Below are 27460 nucleotides of genomic sequence, written 5' to 3' on the forward strand. Positions count from 1 at the left end.
ATTCTAGAGGTATTAAAAGAATAATGAGGGAGTATAATAATAACACTGACAAAAAGTTTACAACTTGAATGAAAAGGACAAATTCCTTGAAAGACAGAAACTGCCAATCCAAGTACCTTAAAAAGCCTACTGCGTCTATTCAAGAAACTTAAATTTCAACTAAAATCCTTTCCATAAGAAAACTCTATGCTCAGATGGTATCACTGGTAATTCTACCAAATATTTAAGAAAGAAATATGAATTCAACACAAATTCTTCCAGAAAACCACTGAGGAGGGGACACTTCCCATCTCATTTTATGAGGCCAGCATTACCCTCAAACCTAAACCAAAGACATTATAAGAAAATGAACCACAAACCAGCATCTCTTATCAACACAGATATAAAACTTCTAAACAAAATTTTATCACAGAAAATTTAATAATATATTATCAGGAAAATACATCATTAGTAAAAGGGGTTTATTCAGAAATGCAGGGTTGGTTTAACATTTAAAAAAAATCAATAAATGTATTTCACCATATTAATAAATCAAAAAAGAAAAACAATATGATAGTCTCAATAAATGCAGAAAAAGCACTGAACATCCTATAAAGCATTCCTGATTAAAAACTGTCAGCAAATTACCAAGAGAGGAAAAACTTCCACAACCCGATAAAGGGGATCTGCAAAACACCTAGAACAACATCATTCTTAATAGTGAAAGACCGAATCCTTTTCTTCTGTTCAACACTGTACTGGACAAGATAACCAGTAAAATCAGGCATGAAAAAGAAATAAAAGGTATCTAAATTAAAAAGGAAAAATGAAAACCATCCTTTGCCATCATCATCTATGCAGAAAATCTGATGGACTCTACCAAAAATGTACCAGAGTGAGTTTAGCATTGACTGCAATACACAAGATCAATACAATACAGAAAAATCAACTGCATTTCTATATACATAAAGAACAACCAGAAAATTAACATGTTGTTTTCAGTAGAATTAAAAATAGGAACTACTTAAGAAGAAATCTAGCAAAAGATATGAAATAGCTGTACACTGATAATAAAACACTTAAGTTAAAAATATCTAAATAAATGAAGAGATTTATCTTTTAATAGGTCAAAAGGTTCAATAATGCTAAGATGATAACTCTCCCCAAATGGATCCACAGAGTCAATGCAATCTCAATCAAAATCTCAGCAGGCACTTTCATCAAAACTGACAAGGTTAGGGCACCTGGGTGGCTCAGTCAGTTAAGTGTCTGACCCTTGGTTTCACTCAGGTCATGATCTCGGGGTCCTGGGATCAAGCCCCGTGTCAGGCTCCATGCTCAGCGCATAGTCTGTCACTCTTCCTCTGCTCCTCCCCCTGCTCTCTCTCCCTCTCTGGAATGAATAAAATCTTAAAAGCAAACAAACAAAAAAGAAACCCTCTTTAAAAAAACTAACAAGGTTATTCTAAAATTCATATGGAAATAAAACATCCTAAAACAGTGAAAGCTACTTTGAAAACAAAGAAATTGGAAAACTAACACTGTGATTTCAAAATTATTACAAAGCTAATCAAAATGATGCTGTATTAACATAAAGACAGGCAAATAAACACATCACAGAAGCAAATACAGACAAAAACACAGATATACGTGGACAACTGATTTTTTACAAAGATGCAAAGAAATATAGTGTAGAAGCAATAACCTGGTTTCAACAAACTGCCAAAATTGAACTTGGATCCATACCTTGCATCATATGCAAAAATTAACTCAAAATATATCACAGACCTAAATATAAAAACCTAAATAATAAAACCTCTACAAGATGGGGGGCCTGGGCAGCTTAGGTGGTTAGGTATCTGACTCGATTTCAGCTCAGGTCATGATCTTAGGCTCATGGGACCAAGCCCCACTTTGGGCTTTGTACTCAGCAGAGATGCTTGGGATTCTCTCTCTCCCTCCCCCTCTGCTCCTTCCCGCACGGTCTCACTCTAAAAATAAATAAATCTTAAAAACATACATATATATTAAGATTTCTAGAAGAAGATATAAAAAAATATGAAGCATAAAATAAATCGATGAATTGGACTTCATCAAAATTAAGTAATTCATTCAAAAAACAATGTTAGAAGAATGAAAAGACAAGTCACCTATTAGGAGAAATTCTTTATAAAGTATATATGTAATACAGGACTTATATCCAAAATACATTAAGAACTCTAGGACTCTGACAATAAGAAAGCAAAGAACCCAATGAATAAAATGAGCAAATGATCTGAGCACACACTTTACCACAAAAGACATACAAGGCAAATAAATAAAAAGATGTTCAAAATCATTTTTCATTAGAGAAATACAAATTAAAACTATAATGAGATACAACTTACATCCATCAGAATGGCTAAATTAAAAAATCATACCATACCATATGTTGGCAAAGGGGAAAGAGGACTCTCATGCACTGCTGGTAAGAATATAAAATGATACAACTACTTCAGAAAAAACCTTGGCATTTCCTTAGAAAGTTTAACATTCACTTACCTCATGATTTAGCTGTTTCACTCTTGAGTACTAACCCGACATAAAAGGAAATATATGTCCATATAAACATCTTACATATATGAATGCTCATAAGTGTTTTGCTTGGAATAGCCAAAAACTGAGAACAACTCAAAAGCCCACCAAGAGATGAATGGTCAAACCAGCTGCAGTCCATCAGTAAGACAGAACACTAATCTGTAGTGACAGAAAGCAAATGAGTGGTTGAAGGGAGATGGATCACGGGAGGGGGGAGCAGGTACAAAGAAACGTGTAGGAATGATGGATAGTTCATCACTATCTTGACTGTAGTCATGGTATCAAATGTTATCAAATTGTACACTTAAAACATGTATTTACTGTATCAACTGTACCTCAATAAAGCAAATTTGGAAAAAGAAATGAAAGTGATGGTTGGACTTGTAGCAGCACGTCTTGCTCTCTGGAAAAGCTTCTACCATCACACACAAAGCCTCATCTAGCCTACTGGAGAATAAGGGGTCACAAAGAAAATCAAGGTGGACATCTCCCGCCAACTAGCAGACAGGGACTGAAAGCATCTGGATCATTAAGCACCAGGGGACTACAGGTGAGGCCAGGAGAACTTCTTGACCAAACCCAGAGAAAGTCACAGAATAAGTAAACAAATGGTTGTTTTAAACCAAGATTTGAGATAATGGTTCAATAAATATTACATATGAAAAATAATCCTAACAAAAATAGTGTAATTTAAAGAAAGGCTAAGAACATCAAGTTATGGAAATGAAAACAAAATTCAGAGAGATCCAGGAGAACTGCACAATAATCACTTCCAAAACAGAGTCTGGTCAAACCAAAATGAAAGGGAAAAAATGAGATGAGTTCAGGGACTGTGTCCAGGACTGTGAGCCTCTGCAACTTGCTACACCCCACTCTGTCGGAGTACTGCGCTTTCGGCTGTTAATCTGGTGACTCAATACAGTCACATGCTGGAAGGGAAAAAAAAAAATCACAACAACACAACAGGAATTCCAAATCAAACTGTCTTTCCCTTATTCACAAATAAGTTACATTCTAATCCATGTTACACTCACTTTCAGGTTCCTATACACTTCCACTTAGCTAGGTGTGAGAGGAATAGTCAAGGTAGCAGGAGAAAACAGACTTGGAATGGCAGGCTGGGGCCAGATCACAGGAGGTCCTGAGTCCTAGGCTAAGCATTTGGAACACATTTTGAATGCAAAGGGAAGCCACTGAAAGGTTTGGAAATAAGAGTAAGAGCTCTGATTCAGAAATAGCTATTCATAAGGTGCACTTTGAGTGGAGAAAAAAGAAGAGCTAAAAGTTTTTAGCTGTAGGCAACCTAGAAAAGATATAAGAAGACCGGCACTGAGGTTATGGCAGTGAGAAGAACAGAAGAGCATGGCAGTAAACTAGAGACAGGACCTGGCACTTATACTGGTGATCAGTCGGGAATGCAGAATCAAAGGACTCCAGTGTTTTTTCCTATTATAAGTAAAATTGCAATAAAAATACTTACACATATGCCTAAAGACATTGGGCTACTATCTGTCAGTACTGTCAAACGAGACAGTACTTAAAATTCATTTTAATGCTCCTTGTGCCTGGCTATCTACTGTCTAAAACGGAGGAAAATTTTAGGGATAATTATGGCCTGAAATCATGTCTACAAAAATGGTATTTTACTTCTGAAATTCAGAGGAAACACTCTCCCCAAAAACACTATATACCAATTCTTAAAATGGTAAGGGGTTTTCTCTCCCACACCCCATTAAAAAACAGTCAGTGAGATTTCTTTTTAAGGTACCAGCTGATAAGGAGGTGACTATGGTTCTGTTGGTGATACAGAAATAGAATTTTGTATTAACTGATGAGTGAGAGCACACAATGACAATACTTGAGTGGGGAAGGTCAGGCAGTAAAGAAAGTACACAGGGTGGCTGCTTTGGTCCTGACTTAATTTGCAGAGAGTTATGTCTTATTGCTCTACAGATCACGCAATTGTATATCCTTCCGCACACCTTCTATCAATGACATTTTGTAAAAGCAAGTTTCAAAGTATCTCCTAGGTTCAGCTTCATTCCACAATAGCTAGTAGGATTAAACAACCAGGCTAATAGTGAAAGGCAGTAAAGCAGAATTAAGACTTTGGAACTCTAGAACCAGGCTGCATATGATCTTAGGTACACAGTATCTCTGTAATCTTGGGCAGGTTACTTAATCTTTCTTAGTTACCTCAAGTATATGATGGGGAAAAATAATCTACCTTTAGAGCGCTGTTATGAAGAATTAATTTTAATACAAATAAAGCACTTACAATAGGGCCTAGCGCATATTAGACACACCCAAAATCTGCTACCATAAGAACTCTGAATCTTCAATAGTTAATTTATAATCAATGTATTTCATGTTAAGAGGCTAAGAAAATGTGTAATGCATTTGAGGGAAAGGACCATCAAAACCAGTAAAGCTTCAGAATCCAAAGTCTGGTTACTAGAAAGTTCACTTACCCAATACCCATTCCATGATAGCATACAATTCTTTAACATTTTTTTAAAAATTTGAGAGAGCGCGCGCGCAGGCACGCACTCAGAGGGAGGGGCAGAGGGAGAGGGGGAGAAAGTCAAGCAGGCTCTCTGTTGAGCATGGAGGCCGAGGAGGAGGCTCAATCCCACAACCCTGAGATCATGACCTGAGCCGAAATCAAGAGTCAGATGCTTAACCAACTAAGACACCCATGCACCCCTAACATTATTTTCAAATGCACCTTGATAGATTATCTTTTAGTACAAATGGTTATTTGTAAAGAAGAGTGACTGCCTTACTGAACAGATTACAAAAATATCAGTGGCCTTTCTAAACTAGTACCGTATGACTAAAGGTTCTCCATCTGTTTCAGCCTACATTACAATGTAAGAAATGAAAATTAAGGGGCACCTGGGTGGCCCAGTGTGGAGCCTGCCTGAGATTCTCTCTCTCTCCCCCTCTGCCCCTCCTCCCCCCAGCTCGCCCTCTCTTAAAAAAAAAAAAAAGAAGAAGAAGAAGAAGAGAAAATTAAAAATAATCTCTTTTGCAGGGAGAGGCAAACAAAAAAGTTGGACAATATAAATGGTTTAACTTCTGGATCCTGTTAAGATAGAAAGACTGAGCCCACATTCTTAATCTCTCCTCCTCCTTTCAGAGTACAATTGCCAAAGCGTGTCTTGGATGAGTATGGAGATGTCCAGGTCACCAAGATCTCTTGAGTTCTTGTGGGAGAGAATATATGCTAAGGGACCAGGCAGAGGGAAAGCTTTGCTATGCTTTACTCCTTGAGGCACTGGGCAAAGATCCGGGATTTCAAAGTTCTCTAAGTAACTTAAAATGCAGAACCCCATGGTTACTCCCCTGTAAAGGCTGAATGTGACTGATCCTGGAAGTGGACACAGCACTGTCCACATAACCCTAATGACTTCAAGAGGCTTAGAGTAGAGGCTGTAACGGTGAACTGAACTGCTCCCACACCTCCTGGTCTGGAAAAGCCATTCACTTTTCCCCCACACCCAGAGACCACCTGAGAGTAGAGGAGACTCATCCTAAGCCTCGACGGAGGACAAGAGTTTATAAACTGGTCTGCCTCTGCAAACTACTGTTTTAGCCAACATCTGCGGGTGGGCATTGTCAGAGAGACCCATATGAAAGCCTGACCTCTATGGGTGGCTGATGGAACACAAGAAAGAAAATACCATTTATACAAGAAGCTCTGTAACAAATGAAACAGCTAAAATATATGGATCCTACTAATAAGCCACACAGATGAGAGAGAAGAATGCAAGCAAACTGTGGGGAAAAAATTAAGGACTCTCAGGAGGTACTATGAGAACATAAACAAGACTTTTCAGAGCTAAACATTTCCTACTAGGAAAATCAGACAAATATAAAGAATAAATGATAAAGAATAATCCTTTATGGGAGCTGAACCTTTTACTCCAGAAGATCACAGGGAAACACTTTCATTATACAAAACATGAAGAGAAAAAATCACCACTGAAAGATAAGAGGCGTGAAGAACAAACTCAAACTGATATTTATTTAGAGAATAATAAAAGAAAATTTCCCTAGCTATAGAAACACTACAACTGAGATTCAGGTTTAATATGAAGGTGGAGGGGAGGGGGACAGAGGGAGACAGTTTAATGGAAAAGGATACATATCTAGAGATAACAAGCAGAAACAATTAAATTTTAATCATACTGAGAAAAAGATGATGAGGTTGCCTACAAAGGAGGGAGAATAGATTATCACTAGATTTCTCACCAGTAACACTAGAAACCAGAAGACATTGAAACAATAGCTCATGGCTAGAAAAAAAGAATCCTAAATCTAAGAATCCTACAGCTAGACAGGATATCCTCTACTGTGGTTAAAGAGTGGAATGTTCAGATACTATTTATTTCATTTAATGTATGAATGCCTACCATGTGCAGAAAAAACCCTCTTGGAACCTGGAGCTACAGTGAAGAGAACAAGCAAACTGACGTGGAATATTCTAGGTTAAAAAAATGGACAAACACAGGCCCTGCGAAGGGCCAATTCATACATCAAGAGATGATGAACCTCACTAGCAATGAAACAAATGGAATTAGATGACAAGACCATTTTTCATCAATCTAGTTTAGACATAAATGCAGGAAAACAGGAATCTTATGAACACTTAGGAGTAACTCTGAAATGGATACAACTTTGCTGAAAAATAACTTGGCAACATTTATCAAAAAGAATAAAGATATATCCTTTGACAACTACTACATAGGGGAAATTGCCCTAAAGAAATAAAGGTACCAATACAAAAAGGATGTATGTACAATAATGTTTACTGTAGCACTGCTTGTAGTTGCCAAAAGTCCATCAAAAAAGAATGGTAAAGTAAATAAGAAACTTCTGTACTGTGAAATATTGTACAAATACTAAAATTAATAAGTTAGAAGTATATATATTAACCTGGAAGAACAGTCATAATATACTAAGTGAAAAAAAATCAAATTACAAAGTAATGTGTAAATTAAGATCCCAGTTTTGGGTGTAAATTATGAATTGTCTTATACCTATTCATCAACTTAAAAATCCACTCATCTGTAAGTTACAATCCTTTGCAGACATTCAAAATCACATTACAGAAAAATGCTGAAGCGAGACAATGTTCATGATATAGTATGTCAAAAAAGCAGATTACAAAACTATATGATTGCTTTGTATAAAGAATATCTTAGACAATCCTCCATTTATGAAATACAGATTTATCAAATATGCTCATCAATAAGTGACATTAGCAGTCACTTACAGAAATATTACTTTGTATTTAAAGATAAATAGACTTCAATAGCTTTCAAATTCTAAGTGCTATTAAGTATGAGTATCTGCAAATATCCATAAAAAGATATGCGGTTATAAATAAAAATTAATGATTATCTGTGAATAGTGGAATTACTGGTGATTCTTTTGTGTTTCTCAGGTTTTCTTCATCAGACATGTATCACCCTTATAACATAAAGATTAAAACTTTAGGGACGCCTGGGTGGCTCAGTCACTTAAGCATCTGACTTCAGCTCAGGTCACGATCCCAGGGTCCTGGGATCGAGCCACACATCGGGTTCCCTGCTCATTGGGGAGCCTGCTCCCCCTGCTTGTGCATGTTCTCTCACTCTCTCTCCCCTCAGACAAATAAAATCTTTAAAAAAAAAATTAAAACTTTAAAAAAATCCAATTCTTGAAACCATAAAACTCCTAGAAGATAACAGAAAATCTAGATGACCTTGGGTTTGGCAATAACGTTTAGATACAACACCGAAGGAATGATACACAAGAAAGAAGAGATAAGCTAGACTTCATTAAAGTTAAAAATGTGTGCTCTACCAAAAACCAGTCCAAAGACTAGAAAGACAAGCCACAAACTGGAAGAAAGTACTTACAAAAGACATACGTGAGAAAGGACTGGTATCCAAAATAAAGAACTCAAAAAGTTCAATAAGAAAACCACTCAATTAAAAACTGGACCAAACACCTTAACAAACACCTCATCAAAATACACAGATGGCAAATAAGCATATGAAAAGATGCTCCACATCATAATATCCATGAGGAAAAAGCAAATTAAAACAATGAAATATCATCATAGGCCTATTAGAATAGCCAAAATCCAAAACATTTAATAACACCTAATGCTGATAAAGATGTGGAGCAACAGGGACTCTCACTCATTGCAGATAGGAGTACAAAATGGTAAAGCCACTATGTAGGACAGTTTGGCAGTATCTTTCAAAACTAAACATAGTCTTACCATACAATCCAGCAAACGCACTTCTTGGTATTTACCCAAAGGAGCTGAAAATGTATATCCACACAAAAACCTGCAAACAGATGTTACAGCTGCTTATTCATAACTGCCAAAACTTGGATGCAACCACGATGTTCTTCAGTAGGTGAATGGATAAAAAAAACTGTGGTACATCCAAACAATAACATACTCAGTGCTAAAAAGAAATGACCTATCACGCCATGAAGACATGGAGGAACCTTAAATGCATATTACCAAGTGAAAGAAGCCAATCTGAAAAGGCTACATACTGTATGAATCCAACTACAGAACGTTCTGGAAAAGGCAAAATTAGGAAGACAATGAAAAAGATCAGTACTTGCAAAAAGTTACTGGAAAAGGGATTACAGGTAGAGCAGGGGATTTTTGAAGCAATGAAACTACTCTGTATCTACACTGGTGGATATGTCATTGTATTTGTCCAAACCCACAGAACAAGAGTGCACCATAACGTACACTATGGATTCTAGGTGATAATGGTGTGTGAATGTAGGTTCATCAATTGTAACAAATGTACCGGGGATGTTGATAATAGAGAAGGTTATGCATGTGTTGGGGCTTCGAAGAGATACAAAGAAAATCTCTATGCCTTCCCCTCAGTTTTGCTGTGAACCTAAAAATACTCTAAAAATTAAAGTTTATTTTTCATAAACTCCACTTATGATCCTTTATGTATTTTAAAATTCATGAGCTAAAACATTAATTCATGTCTTAAGTTATACAAATAGAGATGATAAATCACTTGGATCAGGTCAGGATTTACTCAGTATATTTAATACAAGCCACACTATAACAGTTAAAATTATATTCATCATGACATCTCCACAAAGTTGTAGATAAGGACTATAAAACAGGCGCCTGGCTGGCTCAGTCAGTGGCATATGCAACTCTTGATCTCGGGGTTGTGAGTTTGAGCCCCACACTGGGTGTAGAGATTATGTAAAAATAAAATCTTAAGGGAAAAAAAGCTATGAACAATAACTATGTGAAATAAAAACTAGATTCTCAACAGCCAAAAAAGTAGGTGGCTTTATTGTCTCTTCTGTATATGCATTTTATCTCTACAAATTGAAGACCAGAATAATTTCTTCTAACTTCTTTGTTTTCTTAATACTTAGTACAGTGCAAAAGATTAATAAATTAATGTGAAATTATTTCTGCTCTAAAAACAAAGCTAGCAGACTGTTTTCTCTTTACCAGGATATAGGGGCTGTCTCTAGTTATCTGTTCCTGGCCTGGGGGTAATGAGGGCAGGGGAATAGTGGCCCAGAGTGTAAGAGCTCCATAAAGCTGAGGTTTGGGGGTACAGACTATGTACTGCTTGGTCTGCATGTGAAAGGCACACTAACAGGTGAATCCTTATTACTATCTCTAGAAATTGCCTGGCCTTGGGAAGGGCAGCCTCTCCAGGGTCCACAAGGCCTCAAGATACCAAAGCATCATATATACAGGAAAATAAAAGGGAATAATTAATAGAGAGAGAAAACAAATTCTCATAAATTTTACTGCTAAAAAATTCTAAATATAATGGTAATGAAAACTGAGCACAATTTTCTTTGTAATACATATCCACTAAAGAGAAAGAAATTCTTTTTATGGGGTAACATTTTTGCTTAACTGGGGTTTAAAGTTAGTGTTCCCTCTCACCTTAATGCTGGCCTGTAATGGGATCCTACATACTCTATTTGAAATGTCTTTTCACAGAAGTGGTGCCAAATACTGATACGAATCCATGAGCAAATGATTTTAACTGAATATAATCATCAACTGATAGGTAAGTATACAAGTCTACTAGATTCTTCTCCTGATGTTTGCTTTTTAACATGTCATTATGTGGTGGATTAATCACTTCCAACTGAGAGCTGGGTGAAAGCACTCCTCATTTGCACAATTAAATGGATTATGAAATACAGACATCTCCTTTGCAATTGCATCAAGTTCTGAAATATGCTACTGTAACTGCGTATGAGCTCAGAAAATATATCTACTGCTAATTTTTGTTGGAAAACAGATCTTACTGTTTAATTTTTGACACCAGGGAAAACACAAAAAGCAGCCTGGCAATACTTGTGAAACAAACCCAGACAGACAGTATGAGGACACAAAAGAGTATGACAGTAGTTGTCACCAAAATGACCTGACAACATATATATCTCACATTTAAGCAATGTTTTGACTGAATTCATGTGCAAGCATTACCAAGTCTGCAGCAAAGTTATCATTTGCCAGATCATTCGGTGTCTGGTAAGTGGTTTGAGGTGGTTCTTCAAGTTCAAAAAATTTCAAAATGAGCCCCAACGTAAGAAAAAAAAAATCAACAATAAACCTTTACACTGACTGCTAAGACATTAAACACCCATGGAATTGGGCAAGTCAGGATCTCCAGCTTCTATTTCTAACAACTTAAAATGGCCATAGGTGTTCAACACTTCCATGTGCACTAGCTTTGTAAACCGTCCAACTAAGCCTTTCTCTGCTCCGCGTGTATTTTTGTCACTATCAGTTAAAACACACTTTAGTGGACTCTGCTTCAGGTTGTACTGATTAGTGTTTTCTCAACTTCTTTAAAATCTTTTCACCTGAAGTTCTCCCATACATGTTTTTCACAGGGAGTAATTCTCAGTCATTTCACACTTTACACTAACTATTCAAGTAAACTGAGCAGTACTGTAACATTCCTCAAGTCATCAAAAAACAGCTAAACTTACTTTGGTTGTACCTTCGTTTTCATTTTTTGTGAAGATATTCTGCTTTAAATATTCTAATTTTTCTATTAATTTCAGTGAGATGGGAATATTGCGATAAATACTAAGTTGGATAATGTCAACTTTTATTGTATTCTTTTGCCTCTGCTATAGGGTTACTGCATAATTAACACAATTTCCCATCCAATCCAATAATAAATCAATCTATATTCCAATGTATTTTAGAAGCATGATATTCAAAACCTGTTCTTCTCTTCTTTTGTTCTTTTGACATGATAGGTATGCACTAGTAATAAACATTATACAGAATGTTATGGCACGGAAGTATGTGTGCACTTGAAACACCTGATCTATAAACATGTTACTCTAACTTACAGTGCACTGAGCAGAAAAGAGATAGAGTGCCACATATGGCTGCTGTCAGGACTACTTGACTCAGCTACTGCAGCCTGAAAGCAGCCATAGAAATGATCTAACTAAATTAACATTTTCATACTCCAACATTACTTAGGGACAACGAAATTTAAAATTCATATAATGAAAGATACACCTAGATAACGGCCACATTAGTTAAACTAACTCAGAAAACAACCTGAGGGCGCCTAGGTGGCTCAATTAAGGGCCCAACTCTTCATTTTCGCTCAGGTCATCATCTCAAGGTCGTGGGACTGAGCCCCCTTTCAGCTCTGCACTGGGCGTGGAGCCTGCTTGGTATTCTCTCTCTCCCTCTCCCTAACCCCCCCACCCCACCCAAGCTCATACTCTCTCTCTCAAAAAAGAAGAGGGGATGGGAGGGGAGGGAAGAAAACCACCTGCATACTGGCAGAACAGAATTTCCACAATCATACTGAGGACACATCAAAAAGGGTAGGAGGGCAGAAACTCCACTGGGAACCAAACTCCTAGGGAGATTAACCACAAATGGGAGGGACACCACAAGCATGGAGAAGGGAGAGAAGCAGACCCCACACCACGAACCTCAGGCAGAGAAGAGCTGCTCAAGGAAGATGAGTCCCCAAAACATTTGGTGTGGAAACCAGCAGGCTTAACTCCAGGTACTTTAAAAATCAGAAGACTTAGCTCTGGAAAAGGTGGAGGGCAACAGGAAACTGAGTCCCCCCTTAAAGAGCCAGTGTAACAACCAAGCTGGAGGAGATACAGCACAGAAGCAGCAGTTTGACAGAAGCCCGGAGTGGACATGAAGCATATGTATTTACTAATCTCAGAACATGCGCTGAAGGGACAGGGTCTACGGGAGACTTGTCCAAGAACTAAAGAGCTGGTGGGCACCATTTCTCTAACCCCCAGCCCAGCTCAGATAGTCTGACACTAGCAGTAATCAAGCATGAACGCTCATCCACTACCTCACTCATACCATACACCCAGCCCCACCCAGCCTGCCACAGTGCCTGTCAAGACATGCCCTCCAAACAATCCAGCAGGGACCAGTGCCACTCTAAAGTGAGGCCTGCTCTGGAGAGAAGGGAATATAACCACACACACCAGTGGGAGTACAGCCCCAGTGGACGGACGAGGGCAGACAGCTAGTTTGACTACAGGCCCTGCCCACAAAGGAAAGCCTCTCAAGGACAACACAAGGAGAGCATGCTGTAGTTTGGTATGACTGCGCACCCAGCAGATGGGCTGAGAACAGGTATCTGGTCTGACAGCAGACAGCACCCAACTAAAAGCCCACGGCAGCCCCAGAATGCGCCTTTAACAGCACAGGGACCAAACCCTGCCCAGTGTACCCACAAAGAAAACTCCTGTGAAATGCCTTCTGGTTCTGGTAAATAGGGGATACTGTGGTACAGGGCACCACAAGGTTTCTTCTTCCTATGGCCACTACTTTCAAGATGAGGAAACATAGATGACTTCCCTAATACAGAGAAACAAACCCAGACAGATAATATGAGGACACAAAAGAGTATGTCCCAAATGAAAGAACAGGACAAAACCACAGCAAAAGAGTTACGTGAAATGGAAATAAGCAATATGCCTGATAAAGAATTCAAAGTGATGGTCATATACCATACTTAAGAAAACAATGGAGGATCTCTGTGAGACCTTCAACAAGGGGACAGAAAATATAAAAAAGAACCAATCAGAAATGAAGAATCAATAATTAAAAATTAAAAATACCCTAGAGGGCTTAGCAAAAACAAAACAAAAAAACAAAACCCTAGAGGGAATGAATAGCAGATTAGAGGAGGCAGACAGACCCATCAGTGACCTGGAGTCCAGAATAACTGAAATCAACCCAGCTGAGCAGCAAAAGAGTAGAAGGAAGAATAAAAAACAAGAATATGTAAAGGGAAATCAGGGACAGCATCAAGCATATTAGCATGCAATTTATAAGGATCCCAGGAGGAGTAGAGATAGAAAAAGGAGCAGAAAATTTCCCTGGTTTTTCAGCAGAAACTTTGCAGGCTAGAAGAGAGTAGCATGATATATTAAAAGTACTGAAAAGAATAAAATGTGGAACTGAGAATATCTTACCCAGAAAGATTATCATTCAGAATAGGAAAGAGTTTCCCAAACGAACAACAGTTACAGGACGTCATCACCATTAAGCCATCTTTACAAGAAATACTAAAGGGAATTCTTTGAGTGAAAAGAAAAGGCAATAATCAGCAATAAGAAAATTATGAAATTCCACAGGTAAATACAAACATAAAGCAGATTAATCACTTAAAAAAACCTATACAGAGATTAAAGCACAACAGCAGTAGTATCAATTATACCCATAAAACTCAGTCAAGGAATACACAAAATAAAATGGTATGAAGTATGAAATCATATAAAACATGCATGGGAGTAAAAATTTAGTGCTTTTAGAATGGGTTCAAACCTAACTGACCATCAACTTAATATAGACTGTCATCTGCATAAGATGCTAAATATGAACCTAATGGTAACCACAAATCAAAAACCTGTGACACAGACATAAAAACAGAAAGGAATAAAAGCAGATCACTAAAGAAGGACATCAAACCACAAGAGAGAGCAAGGGAAAAAAAGAGAAGAATTACAAAAACAACCATAAAACAAGTAACAAATGCCAGTAAGTATTCATCTGTCGATAATTACTTTAAATGTAAAAGGATTAATGTTCCATTCAAAAGATACTGGTTGAATGGATGAAAAAGCAAGACCCATCTTTATGCTGCCTAAAGACTTACTTCAGACCTAAAGACACATGCATAGTCAAAGGGAAGGGAGGAAAAACATGTACATGCAAACAGAAGCGAAAAGAAAGCTGGGTTACCAATACGTATATCCAAAAAAATAGACTTTAAGACTGTAACAAGAGACAAAGGACACTACAAAATGATAGAGGAACAATCCAACAGGAGCATGCAACAATTGTAACTGTTTATGCACCCAATGTGGTTTCTACCAAAGGAAGAAATCAATAGTAATATAATAACAGCAGAAGACCTTAAAACCCCACTTACATCAACAGACAGATCACCCAGAAATAATGGCTTTGAATAACACATTGGACCATATGGACCTAAAAAATATACTCAGAATGTTCTATCCAAAAACAACAGATTACATATTCTTTCCATGCACATGTGGTATATTCCCCAGAACAGATTACATGTTAGGGCACAAAAGAAATCTCAATAAATTTCAAAAGACTGTAATCGTATCATGCATCTTTTCTGACCATAAGGGAATGAAATTAGAAGTCAATCCACAAGAAAAAAATCTGGAAAGAACACAAATATATGGAAACTAAATAACATGCTACTATACACTGAATGGATCAATGAAGAAATCAAACAAGAAATGAAAACCTACATGGAAACAAATGAAATTGAAGATAAAGAGTCCAAAATCTTTGGGATGCAGCAAAAGCTGTCCTAAGAGAGAAGATTATAGCAATACAAGCCTACCTCAAAAAACAAGAAAATCCTTAAACTAGCCTTACAGGTATAGAAGACAGGAAAAGAACAAAGAAAACCCAAAGCCAATAGAATGAAATAAATAATAAAGACTAGAGCAGAAATACCTGAGAGAGAATAAACACACATGCGCGCACACACAAAAGAACAGGTCAATGAAACCAGGAGCTGGTTCTCTGAAAAGATAAACAAAATTGATAAACCATTAGCCAGACTCATCAAAACGAGAGACAGAACTCAGATAACTAAAATCACATGAAGGAGGAGAATTAACAATGGACACCACAGAAATATAAAGGATTTCAGGAGAATATTACCAAAAATTACATGCCAACGAACTGAATGACCTAGAAGAAATGGATACATACCTAGAAACATATAACCCTTCAAAATGAAAGCAGGACAAAATAGAAAATTTGAACAGATCAGTTACCAGCAAAGAAACTGAACTAGTAATCAAAAAACTCCCAACAAACAGAAGTCCAGAAAGCGTCTCTGGAAAACTTTACCAAATAGTTAAAGAAGAGTTAATACCTATTCTTCTCAAACTATTCCAAAAAACAGAAAGAGAAAGAAAAGCTTCCAAACTTAGTCTATAAGGCCAGCATTACCCTGATACAAAAACCAGATAAAGACATTACAAAGAAAGAAAATTACAAGCCATTATCTCTGAAGAACATAGATGCAGAAATCCTCAACAAAGTATTGGCAAACAGAATACAAAAGTACATTAATAAAAAAAATCATTCACCACAATTAAGTGGGATTTATTCCAGGGAAGCAAAGGTGGTTCAGTATGCCCAAATCAATCAATGTAATATATCACATTAACAAGAGAAAGGATAGGGGCGCCTGGGTGGCTCAGTCGTTAAGCGTCTACCTTCGGCTCAGGTCATGGTCCCAGGGTCCTGGGATCAAGCCCCACACTGGGCTCACTGCTCGCCGGGAAGCCTGCTTCTCCCTCTCCCACTCCCCCTGCTTGTGTTCCCTCTCTCGCTGTGTCCTTCTCTGTCAAATAAATAAAATCTTAAAAAAAAAAAAAAAAACAACAACAAGAGAAAGGATAAAAATCGTATGATCATCTTAATAGATGCAGAGAAAGCATGTGACAAAGTACCACATCCATTCAGGATAAAAACTCTCAACAGAGAAATTTTAGAGTAAACACACATAATAAAGACAAAAATGTCCATTCTCGCCACTTTTATTCAAAGACCAAAAAAAAAACAAAAAACAAAAAACAAATTAGTAAAGTAAAACTTCCACTATTTGCAGATGACATGATACTATATATAAAAAGTCCACAAGACTCCACCCACCAAAATACTACTAGAACTGATAAATGAATTCAGTAAAGCCATATGATACTAAATTAATATACAGAAATTTGGTTCATTTCTATACATTAATAATGAAGTAGCAGAGAAAGAAATTTAAACAATCCCATTTACAATTGCGCTAAAAAGAGTAAAATACCTAATAAACTTAACCAAGGAGGTGAAAGATTTGGACTCTGAAAACTATAAAACACTGGTGAAAGAAATTGAAGGTGACACAAACAAATGGAAAGATATTCCAGGTTAATGGATTGGAAGAACCAATATTGTTAAAATGTCCACGCTACCCAAAGCAATCTACAGATTTCATGCAATCCTTATCAAAGTATCAACAACTTTTTTCACAGAGCTAGAAAAAAAAAATTCCACAATTTGTATGAAACTGCAGAAGAATCTGAATAGCCAAAGCAATCTTGAAAAAGAGGAACAAAGCTGGAGGTGTCACAATCCCAGACTTCAATATATACAATGAAGTTGCTATAATCAAAGTAGTATGGTACTAGCACATAAACATGTAGATCAATATAATAGAATAAAGAGTCCAGAAATAAATAAATAATTACAGGATCAATTTATTAAAAAATAAAGGAGGAAAGAACATACAATGGAGAAAAGACAGTCTCTTCAGCAAATAATGCTGAGAAAACTGGACAGCAATGTACAGAAGAATGAAAGTGAACCACTTTCTTACACCATACACAAAACTAAACCCAGAATGGATTAAAGACCTAAATGTGATACCTGAAATCATAAAATTCCTAGAGAAAAAAATATAGGCAGTAATTTCTTTGAGTTTGGCCGAAGAATCATTTCTCTAGATTGTCTCCTCTGACAAGGGAAACAAAAGCAAAATTAAACTATAGAGACTAAAGCAAAATAAAAAACTTTTTGCACAGGGAAGGAAACCAGCAAAACACAAAGGCCACCTACTGAATTGGAGAAGATATCTGCAAATGATATATCTGATAAAGGGTGAGTATCCAAAATATATAAAGAACTCAACAACAACAACAAAAAAAACCAAATAATCCAGTTAAAAATGGGCACAGGACCTGCATATTTTTCCCAAGAAGACATAGAGATGGCCAACAGACACATGACAAGATGCTCAACATCACTCATCATCATGGAAATGCAAATCAAAACCACAATGAGATATCACTCTACCTGTCAGAATAGCTAGAATGAAAAAGACAAGAGCTCCTACCTCTGAAGCCATTTTATGAACTGTCATGTGCCACCTGAGCCTCCATTAAAAACAAAAACAGGCAAAACAAATAAAAACACAAGAAATAAGTGTTAGTGAGGACATGGAGAAAAAGAACCCTCATGCACTTTTGGAGGGAATGCAAATTGTTACAGCCACCATGGAAAGCAGTATAAAGGTTCCTTAAAAAATTAAAAATAGAAATCACATCTGTCCCAGTAATTCCACTTCTGGGTATTTACCCAAAGAATACAAAAACACTTATTTGAAAAAATATATGCACCACTGTGTTTATTGAAGCATTATTTATAATAGCCAAGTTATGGAAACAACCCAATTATCCATCCCTAGATGAAAGGATAAAGAAGTGGTGCACATATATATGCAATGGAATATTACTTAGCCATAAAAATGACTGAAATCTTGCCATTAACAACAACATGGATGGAGCTAGAGAGTATAATGCTAAGTGAAATAAGTTAGAAAAACATACATAAAATGTTTTCACCCATATGTAGAATTTAAGAAACAAAACAAATGAACAAAGAAAAAAAGAAAAAAATAACAGACTCTAAAATACAGAGAACAAACTGGTGATTGCCACAGAAGAGGTGTGTGGGGAGGATGGGTGAAATATATAAAGGGGATTAAGAGTTCACTTATCCTGATGAGCACTGAGAAATGTACAGAATTGCTGAATAATTTTTGACACCTGAAAATAATGACACTGTATGTTAATTACTCTCCAAATTAAAAATAAGCTAAAAAATAAAATTCATAATTTTTATATGTCAAAATATTTCTCTTTGACTTTTTCTTAATAATTTAAATATCCTGAACTATTCTTAATTCATTACCCTCACAAAAAAAAAAGCAGGAGTGTAGATTTGGTAGGTAGTTGGTAGTCTGCAGAAGTGAGGAACTAAATATTTTTATAATGTGGACCATTTTCCAATGATTAACCTGGACAGCATTACATAGTATAGACTAAAAAAAAGGACAGAAAGCACAGAGGTAAGTTAATGTACAAGCTAAGAATACACGCATAACTCTGAGATGGTGCAGCTTCAGTTCTAGAACATCTCCGGAAAGTGAATTTCACAATAAAAAAGTCAGGCCTTCCAATGCATATAAAAGTTATATTTACACTATACTGCAGTTTTTTAAGGTATGCAATAGCATTATGTTCAAAAATACAATGTACATACCTTATTAAAAAACACTTGATTGCTACCAAATGCTATCATCTGAGCTTTCTGCAACTCGAAATCTTTTTGCTGGTAGTGGTTGCTGAACGTCAGGACGGCTGCGGCCACTTCTTAAAACAACAATGAAGTTCGGTGCATCAACTGACTCTTCCTTTCATGAAACTTTCTCTGCAGCCTGCAATACTGTTTGATAGCTTTTACTGACAGAACTTTCAAAATTGGAGTCAATCCTCTCAAACCCAGTTGCTGCTCTATCAACTAAGCCGATGCAATATTCTAAATCCTTTGTTGTCATTTCAACAGTCTTCACAGCACCTTCACCAGGGTAGATCCCACCTCAAGAAACCACTTTGTTTGCTCATTCCTCAGCAGCAACTCTTCATCCGTTCAAGCTGTATCCTCAGATGGCAGCAGTTCTGTCCCATCTTCAGACTCCACTTCTAATTCTGGTTCTCTTGCTATTTCCACCACTTCTGCAGTGACCTCTTCCTCTGAAGTCTTGAACCCCTCAAAGTCATCCATGAAGACTGGAATCTACTTCTTCCAAATTCCTAACAACGTTGATATGTTGATCTCTCCCCACGAATCATGAATGTTCTTCATGGCATCTAGGATGGTGAATCCTTCCCAGAAGGTTTTCAAACGACTTTGCCCAGATCCATCAGAGGAATCACTATGTACCGCAAGTAGAGTCCTATGAAATGTACTTCTTAAATAAGAAGACTTGAATAAGAAATAAAACAGAGAAAAAAGAGACAAAGACTCTTAAATACAGAGAACCAACTGGTGATTGCCAGAGGGGAGGTGGGTGGGAGGGATGGGTGAAAGAGATAAAGGGAATCAAGAGCACACTTAACGTGATAAGCACTGAGTCATGTATAGAACCTTTTGGTCATTCTACTGTACCCCTAAATACCTGAAACCAGTATAACACTGTAAGTTATACTCCAATAAAAAATAAATACAATTAATTTAAAAATTTTAAAAAGACTTGCAAGTTGAAATGACTCCTTGATCCATGGGCTGCAGAATGGATGTTGTGTTCGCAGACATGAAAACAACATAAATCTCACTGTCCGACTCCATCAGAACTCCTGTGCCACGATCAGGTGCATAGTCAATAAGTGATGATAGTGGGGGGCGGAGCAAGATGGCGGAGGAGTAGGAGACCTGGATTTCTTCTGGTCTCAGGAATTCATCTGGATAGGGATCAAACCATTCTTAACACCTACGAACTCAACAGGAGATCGAAGAAAAGAAGAGCAACAACTCTCTGAACAGAAAAGCGACCACTTTCTGGAAGGTAGGACGTGCAGAGAAGTGAATCTGAGGCGATATTCGGGAAGATAGATGGCGGGGGAGGGGCCTCCGTCAGCCGCTTCTGGCAAGTGATAAGAGCCACGGGGCATAAAATCGGAACTTTTAGAAGTCAGCTCTGGAACCATCGCGGGACAGTGTGGTCTTAGGACCCTCGGGGTCACAGGAAGACCAGGGGTGCCTGAGTGCGGCAGAGCTCCCAGGGATCAGAGCAGGGAAGCCGGCTGCAGAGACCGAGCGGAGGCGCGGGCTCTCAGCTAGCGGTTGCCATAAACAGTAATCCACGGCACAGTCGGGCCACTGCTCCTCCAGCAGGGACCCAACAAGGGGCAGATCTGGGGACACTCCCCTTCCTCCCCGGGAGGAGAAGCATGGGATCGCACTGCAGGGATCTGCTGGGTTTGGAGACTCCACACTGGGTCAAGCGCCAGAGACTGAAACACTCGGTCAAAGGCCGGGGAAGCATGGAGTGCGGCTGGAGACCAGGGAGACGGGAGTGACTGACTGCTTTTCTCTAGGGGCGCACTGAGGAGCAGGGCCCCGAGTTCTCGGCTCCTCCAGGGCGGAGATTGGGAGGCCGCCATTTTCACTCTCCGCCTCCAAAGCTGGACGGAAAGCTCGGAGGGAACAAAAGCCCCGGAGAGCAAACCCGAGCAGATTACTTAGCTGGACCAGGCAAGGGCGGGGCAATTCCGCCTCCTGCAAAGACATTTGGGAACCACGGCAACAGGACCCTCCCCCAGATGATCAAGGGGAACAGCCAGTCAAGACCAAGTTTACCAATCAATGAAAAGGGCAGAACTCCAGCGCTAGGGGAATACTGCACAGAGAATTCATGGCTTTTTTACCATGATTCTGTAGTCTTTCAAAGTTAATTTTTTTTTAACTGGTTTTGTTTTTTTTTTTGAATTTTTCTTTTTCCCATTTTCAACCAACATCTTATAAATCCCTCTTTTAAAAAAATTTTTATTTTTTATTTTTATTTTTCATTTTTACAGTCATATTCTATACCTTCATAGTAGTTACACGTATTTTAGGCATATATATATATATGTTATTCTCTCTTTAAAATTTTGAGATAGTTTCTTCTAACAGATCAAGATATACCCTAAATCTCTACTGTATGTTTTTTTCTACTTCCCTGCCTGATCATATTCTCCCCTTTTTTTCTTTTTTTTTTAAATCCTCTTCTTTTTTCAAACAAATTCTTATCAATTGCTTTTATAAAATTTTTTATAATTTCCATCTTTACATTCATATTCCATCCCTTCATCATATCAACCCTTATTTTTGTACATATATATTTTTCTTTCTTTAAAATTTTGGGAGGCACTTTCTTTTAACAGACCAAAATACACCCAAAATCTAGAGTGTGGCACTGATCTATATACCAGCCTGATCATATTTGATGACATTCTGTTTTTTTCTTGTTTTGTTCTGTTTTTGTTTGTTTATATCTTTATCTTTTTCTTTTCCTTTTTTCTCTCTTTCCCTTTCTTTTCCCACTGCTTCAGGTCTTTTGATTTGTTTAGAATATATTTTCTGGGAACGTTGTTACCCTTTTAGCATTTTGTTCTCTCATTAATCTATTCTCCTCTGGACAAAATGACAAGATGGAAAAAATCACTTCAACAAAAAGAACAAGAGGTAGTACCGACTGCCAGGGACCTACTCAATACGGACATTAGTACAATGTCAGATCTAGAGTTCAGAATCATCACTTTAAAGATACTAGCTGGGCTTGAAAAAAGCACGGAAGTTATTAGAGAAACCCTTTCTGAGAAGTCAAAGAACTAAAATCTAACCAGGTCGAAATCAAAAAGGCTATTAATGAGGTGCAATCAAATATGGGGGCGCTGCTAGGATAAATGAGGCAGAAGAGAGAATCAGTGATATAGAAGACCAAATGATGGAAAATAAAGAAGCTGAGAAAAAGAGAGATAAACAACTACTGGAATACGAGGGCAGAATTCGAGAGATAAGTGATATCATAAGACGAAACAACATTAGAATAATTGGGATCCCAGAAGAAGAAGAAAGAGAGGGGCAGAAGGTATAATGGAGCAAATTATAGCAGAGAACTTCCCTAATTTGGGGAAGGAAACAGGCATCAAAATCCAGGAGGCACAGAGAACCCCTCTCAAAATCAATAAAAATAGGTCAACACCCCAACATCTAATAGTAAAACTTACAAGTCTCATAGACAAAGAGAAAATCCTGAAAGCAGCTCGGAAGAAGAGATACGTAACCTACAAGGGTAGAAACATTAGATTGGCAACAGACGTATCCACAGAGACCTGGCAGGCCAGAAAGGACTGGCAGGATATATTCAGAGCACTAAATGAGAAAAATATGCAGCCAAGAATACTCTATCCAGCTAGGCTGTCATTGAAAATAGAAGGAGAGATAAAAAGCTTCCAGGACAAACAAAAACTAAAGGAATTTACAAACACGAAACCAGCCCTACAAGAAATCTTGAAAGGGGTCCTCTAAGCAAAGAGAGAGCCTAGAAGCAACATAGACCAGAAAGGAACACAGACAATATACAGTAACAGTCACCTTACAGGCAATACAATGGCACTAAATTCCTATCTTTCAATGGTTACCCTGAATGTAAATGGGCTAAATGCCCCAATCAAAAGACACAGGCTATCAGACTGGATAAAAAAACAAGACCCATCGATATGCTGTCTGCAAGAGACTCATTTTAGACCCAAAGACACCCCCAGATTGAAAGTGAAGGGGTGGAACACCATTTACCATGCTAACGGACACCAAAAGAAAGCTGGGGTGGTAATCCTTATATCAGACAGATTTTAAACCAAAGACTGTAATAAGAGATGAGGAAGGACACTATATCCTACTAAAAGGGTCTATCCAACAAGAAGATCTAACAGTTGTAAATATCTATGCCCCTAACATGGGAGCAGCGAATTATATAAGGCAATTAATAACAAAAGCAAAGAAACACATTGACAACAATACAATAATAGTGGGGGGCTTTAACACCCCCCTCCCTGAAATGGACAGATCGTCTAAGCAAAAGATCAACAAGGAAATAAAGACTTTAAATGACACACTGGACCAAATGGACTTCACAGACATATTCAGAACATTCCATCCCAAAGCAACGGAATACACATTCTTCTCTAGTGCCCATGGAACATTCTCCAGAATAGATCACATCCTAGGTCATAAATCAGGTCTCAACCGGCACCAAAAGATTGGGATCATTCCCTGCCTATTTTCAGACCACAATGCTTTGAAACTAGAACTCAATCACAAGAGGAAAGTCAGAAAGAACTCAAATACATGGAGGCTAAAGAGCATCCTACTAAAGAATGAATGGGTCAACCAGGAAATTAAAGAAGAATTAAAAAAATTCATGGAAACCAATGAAAATGAAAACACAACTATTCAAAATCTTTGGGATGCAGCAAAGGCGGTCCTAAGAGGAAAGTATATAGCAATACAAGCCTTTCTCAAGAAACAAAAAAGGTCTCAAGTACACAACCTAACCCTACACCTAAAGGAGCTGGAGAGAGAACAGCAAATAAAGCCTAAACCCAGCAGAAGAGAAATAATAAAGACCAGAGCAGAAATCAATGAAATAGAAACTAAAAGAACAGTAGAACAGATCAACAAAACTAGGAGCTGGTTCTTTGAAAGAATTAACAAGACTGATAAACCCCTGGCCAGACTTATCAAAAAGAAAAGAGAAATGATCCAAACCAACAAAATCATGAATGAAAGAGGAGAGATCACAACCAACACCAAAGAAATACAAACAATTATAAGAACATATTATGAGCAACTCTATGCCAGCAAATTAGATAACCTGGAAGAAATGGATGCATTCCTAGAGATGTATCAACTACCAAAACTGAACCAGGAAGAAATAGAAAACCTCAACAGACCTATAACCAAGGAAATTGAAGCAGTCATCAAAAATCTCCCAAAAAAACAAAAGCCCAGGGCCAGATGGCTTCCCAGGGGAATTCTACCAAACATTTCAAGAAGAATTAATACCTATTCTTCTGAAACTGTTCCAAAAAATAGAAATGGAAGGAAAACTTCCAAACTCATTTTATGAGGCCACCATTACCTTGATCCCAAAACCAAAGACCCCATCTAAAAGGAGAACTACAGACCAATATCCCTGATGAACATGGATGCAAAAATTCTCACCAAAATACTAGCCAATAGGATCCAACAGTACATTAAAAGGATTATTCACCACAACCAAGTGGGATTTATCCCTGGGCTGCAAGGTTGGTTCAACATCCACAAATCAATCAATGTGATACAATACATTAATAAAAGAAAGAACAAGAATCGTATGATCCTCTCAATAGATACAGAAAAAGCATTTGACAAAGTACAGCATCCTTTCTGGATCAAAACTCTTCAGAGTACAGGCATAGAGGGTACATACCTCACTATCATAAAAGCCATCTATGAAAAACCTACAGTGAATATCATTCTCAATGGGGAAAAACTGAGAACTTTCCCCCTAAGGTCAGGAACACGGCAGGGATGTCCACTATCACCACTGCTATTCAACATAGTATTAGAAGTCCTAGCCACAGCAATCAGACAACAAAAAGAAATCAAAGGTATCCAAATCGGCAAAGAAGAAGTCAAACTCTCACTCTTTGCAGATGATATGATACTTTATGTGGAAAACCCCAAAGACTCCACCCCAAAACTGCTAGAACTCATACAGGAATTCAGTGAAGTGGCAGCATATAAAATCAATGCACAGAAGTCAGTGGCATTCCTATATACCAACAACAAGACAGAAGAAAGAGAAATTAAGGAGTTGATCCCATTTACAATTGCACCCAAAACCATAAGATACCTAGGAATAAATCTAACCAAAGAGGCAAAGGATCTGTACTCAGAAAACTATAAAATACTCATGAAAGAAATTGAGGAAGACACAAAGAAATGGAAAAACGTTCCATGCTCATGGATTGGAAGAAGAAATATTGTGAAGATGTCAATGCTACCTAGAGCAATCCACACATTCAATGCAATCCCCATCAAAATACCATCCACTTTTTTCAAAGACATGGAACAAATCATCCTAAAATTTGTATGGAACCAGAAAAGACCCTGAATAGCCAGAGGAATGTTGAAAAAGAAAAGCAAAGCTGGCGGCATCACAATTCCAGACTTCCAGCTCTATTACAAAGCTGTCATCATCAAGACAGCATGGTACTGGCAAAAAAACAGACAATAGATCAATGGAACAGAACAGAGAGCCCAGAAATGGACCCTCAACTCTATGGTCAACTAATCTTTGACAAAGCAGGAAAGAATGTCCAATGGAAAAAAGACAGTCTCTTCAATAAATGGTGTTGGGAAAATTGGATAGCCACATGCAGAAGAATGAAACTGGACCATTTCCTTACACCACACACAAAAATAGACTCAAAATGGTTGAAAGACCACATGTGAGACAGGAGTCCATCAAAATCCTAAAGGAGAACACAGGCAGCAACCTCTTCGACCTCAGCCGCAGCAACTTCTTCCTAGAAACATCGCCAAAGGCAAGGGAAGCAAGGGCAAAAATGAACTATTGGGACTTCATCAAGAGAAAAAGCTTTTGCAAAGCAAAGGAAACAGTCAACAAAACCAAAAGACAACCGACAGAATGGGAGAAGATATTTGCAAATGACATATCAGATAAAGGGCTAGTATCCAAATTCTATAAAGAACTTATCAAACTCAACACCCAAAGAACAAAGAATCCAATCAAGAAATGGGCAGAAGACATGAACAGACATTTTTCCAAAGAAGACATCCAAATGGCCAACAGACACATGCAAGAGTGCTCAATATCACTCGGCATCAGGGAAATCCAAATCAAAACCTCAATGAGATGCCACCTCACACCAGTCAGAATGGCTAAAATTAACAAGTCAGGAAACGACAGATGTTGGCAAGGATGTGGAGAAAGGGGAACCCTCCTACACTGTTGTTGGGAAAGCAAGCTGGTGCCGCCACTCTGGAAAACAGTAGGGAGGTTCTTCAAAAAGTTGAAAAATAGAGCTACCATATGATCCAGCAATTGCACTACTGGGTATTTACCCCAAAGATACAAAAGTAGCGATGCAAAAGGGTACGTGCACCCCGATGTTTATAGCAGCAATGTCCACAAGAGCCAAACTGTGGAAAGAGCCAAGATGTCCATCGACAGATGAATGGATAAAGAAGATGTGGTAAATATATACAATGGAATATTATGCAGCCATCAAAAGGAATGAGATCTTGCCATTTGCATCGACGTGGATGGAACTGGAGGGTATTATGCTGAGCGAAGTAAGTCAAACAGAGAAAGACATGTATCATATGACCTCACTGATATGAGGAATTCTTAATCTCAGGAAACAAACTGAGGGTTGCTGGAGTGGGGGGTGGGGTGGGAGGGATGGGGTGGCTGGGTGATAGACACTGGGGAAGGTATGTGCTCTGGTAAGCGCTGTGAATTGTGCAAGACTGTTGAATCTCATCTGTACCTCTGAAACAAATAATGCAATATATGTTAAGAAAAAAAAAGAAGAAGATAGCAGGAGGGGAAGAATGAAGGGGGGGTAATCAGAGGGGTAGACGAACCATGAGAGACAATGGACTCTGAAAAACAAAATGAGGATTCTAGAGGGGAGGGGGGTGGAGGATGGGTTAACCTAGTGATGGGTATTGAGGAGGGCACTCTCTGCATGGAGCACTGGGTGTTATGCACAAACAATGAATCATGGAACACTACATCTAAAACTAATGATGTAATGTATGGGGATTAACATAACAATAAAAAAACTTTTTAAAATTTTAAAAAAATAAGTGATGATAGTGTGAAAGCAATCTTTTTTTTTTTCCTTCCTTAGCGGGTCTCAACAG

The 27460-nt window shown here is 37.9% G+C and overlaps 1 protein-coding gene across 6 annotated transcripts in view; it reads right to left on the bottom strand.

Annotated features, from left to right (window-relative positions):
• RIC1 (RIC1 homolog, RAB6A GEF complex partner 1) overlaps positions 1–27460 on the bottom strand; it is a 166632-nt gene that overhangs the window by 94286 nt on the left and 44886 nt on the right. The window contains exon 2 of one of the 6 annotated variants that reach the window (XM_064579046.1): positions 19241–19963. The exons of the other annotated variants lie outside the window; for them this stretch is intronic. Within the exon in view, the coding sequence (XP_064435116.1) occupies positions 19241–19279 (39 nt within the window). The 5' untranslated portion in view covers positions 19280–19963. The remainder of the gene's footprint in view (positions 1–19240; positions 19964–27460) is intronic. 6 annotated transcript variants of the gene reach the window in all.

Source organism: Mirounga angustirostris, unplaced genomic scaffold (assembly GCF_029215605.1).
Source record: "Mirounga angustirostris isolate CCGP_5_RB_7025 unplaced genomic scaffold, mMirAng1.0.hap1 SCAF_15, whole genome shotgun sequence".
Taxonomy (NCBI): Eukaryota; Metazoa; Chordata; class Mammalia; order Carnivora; family Phocidae; genus Mirounga; species Mirounga angustirostris.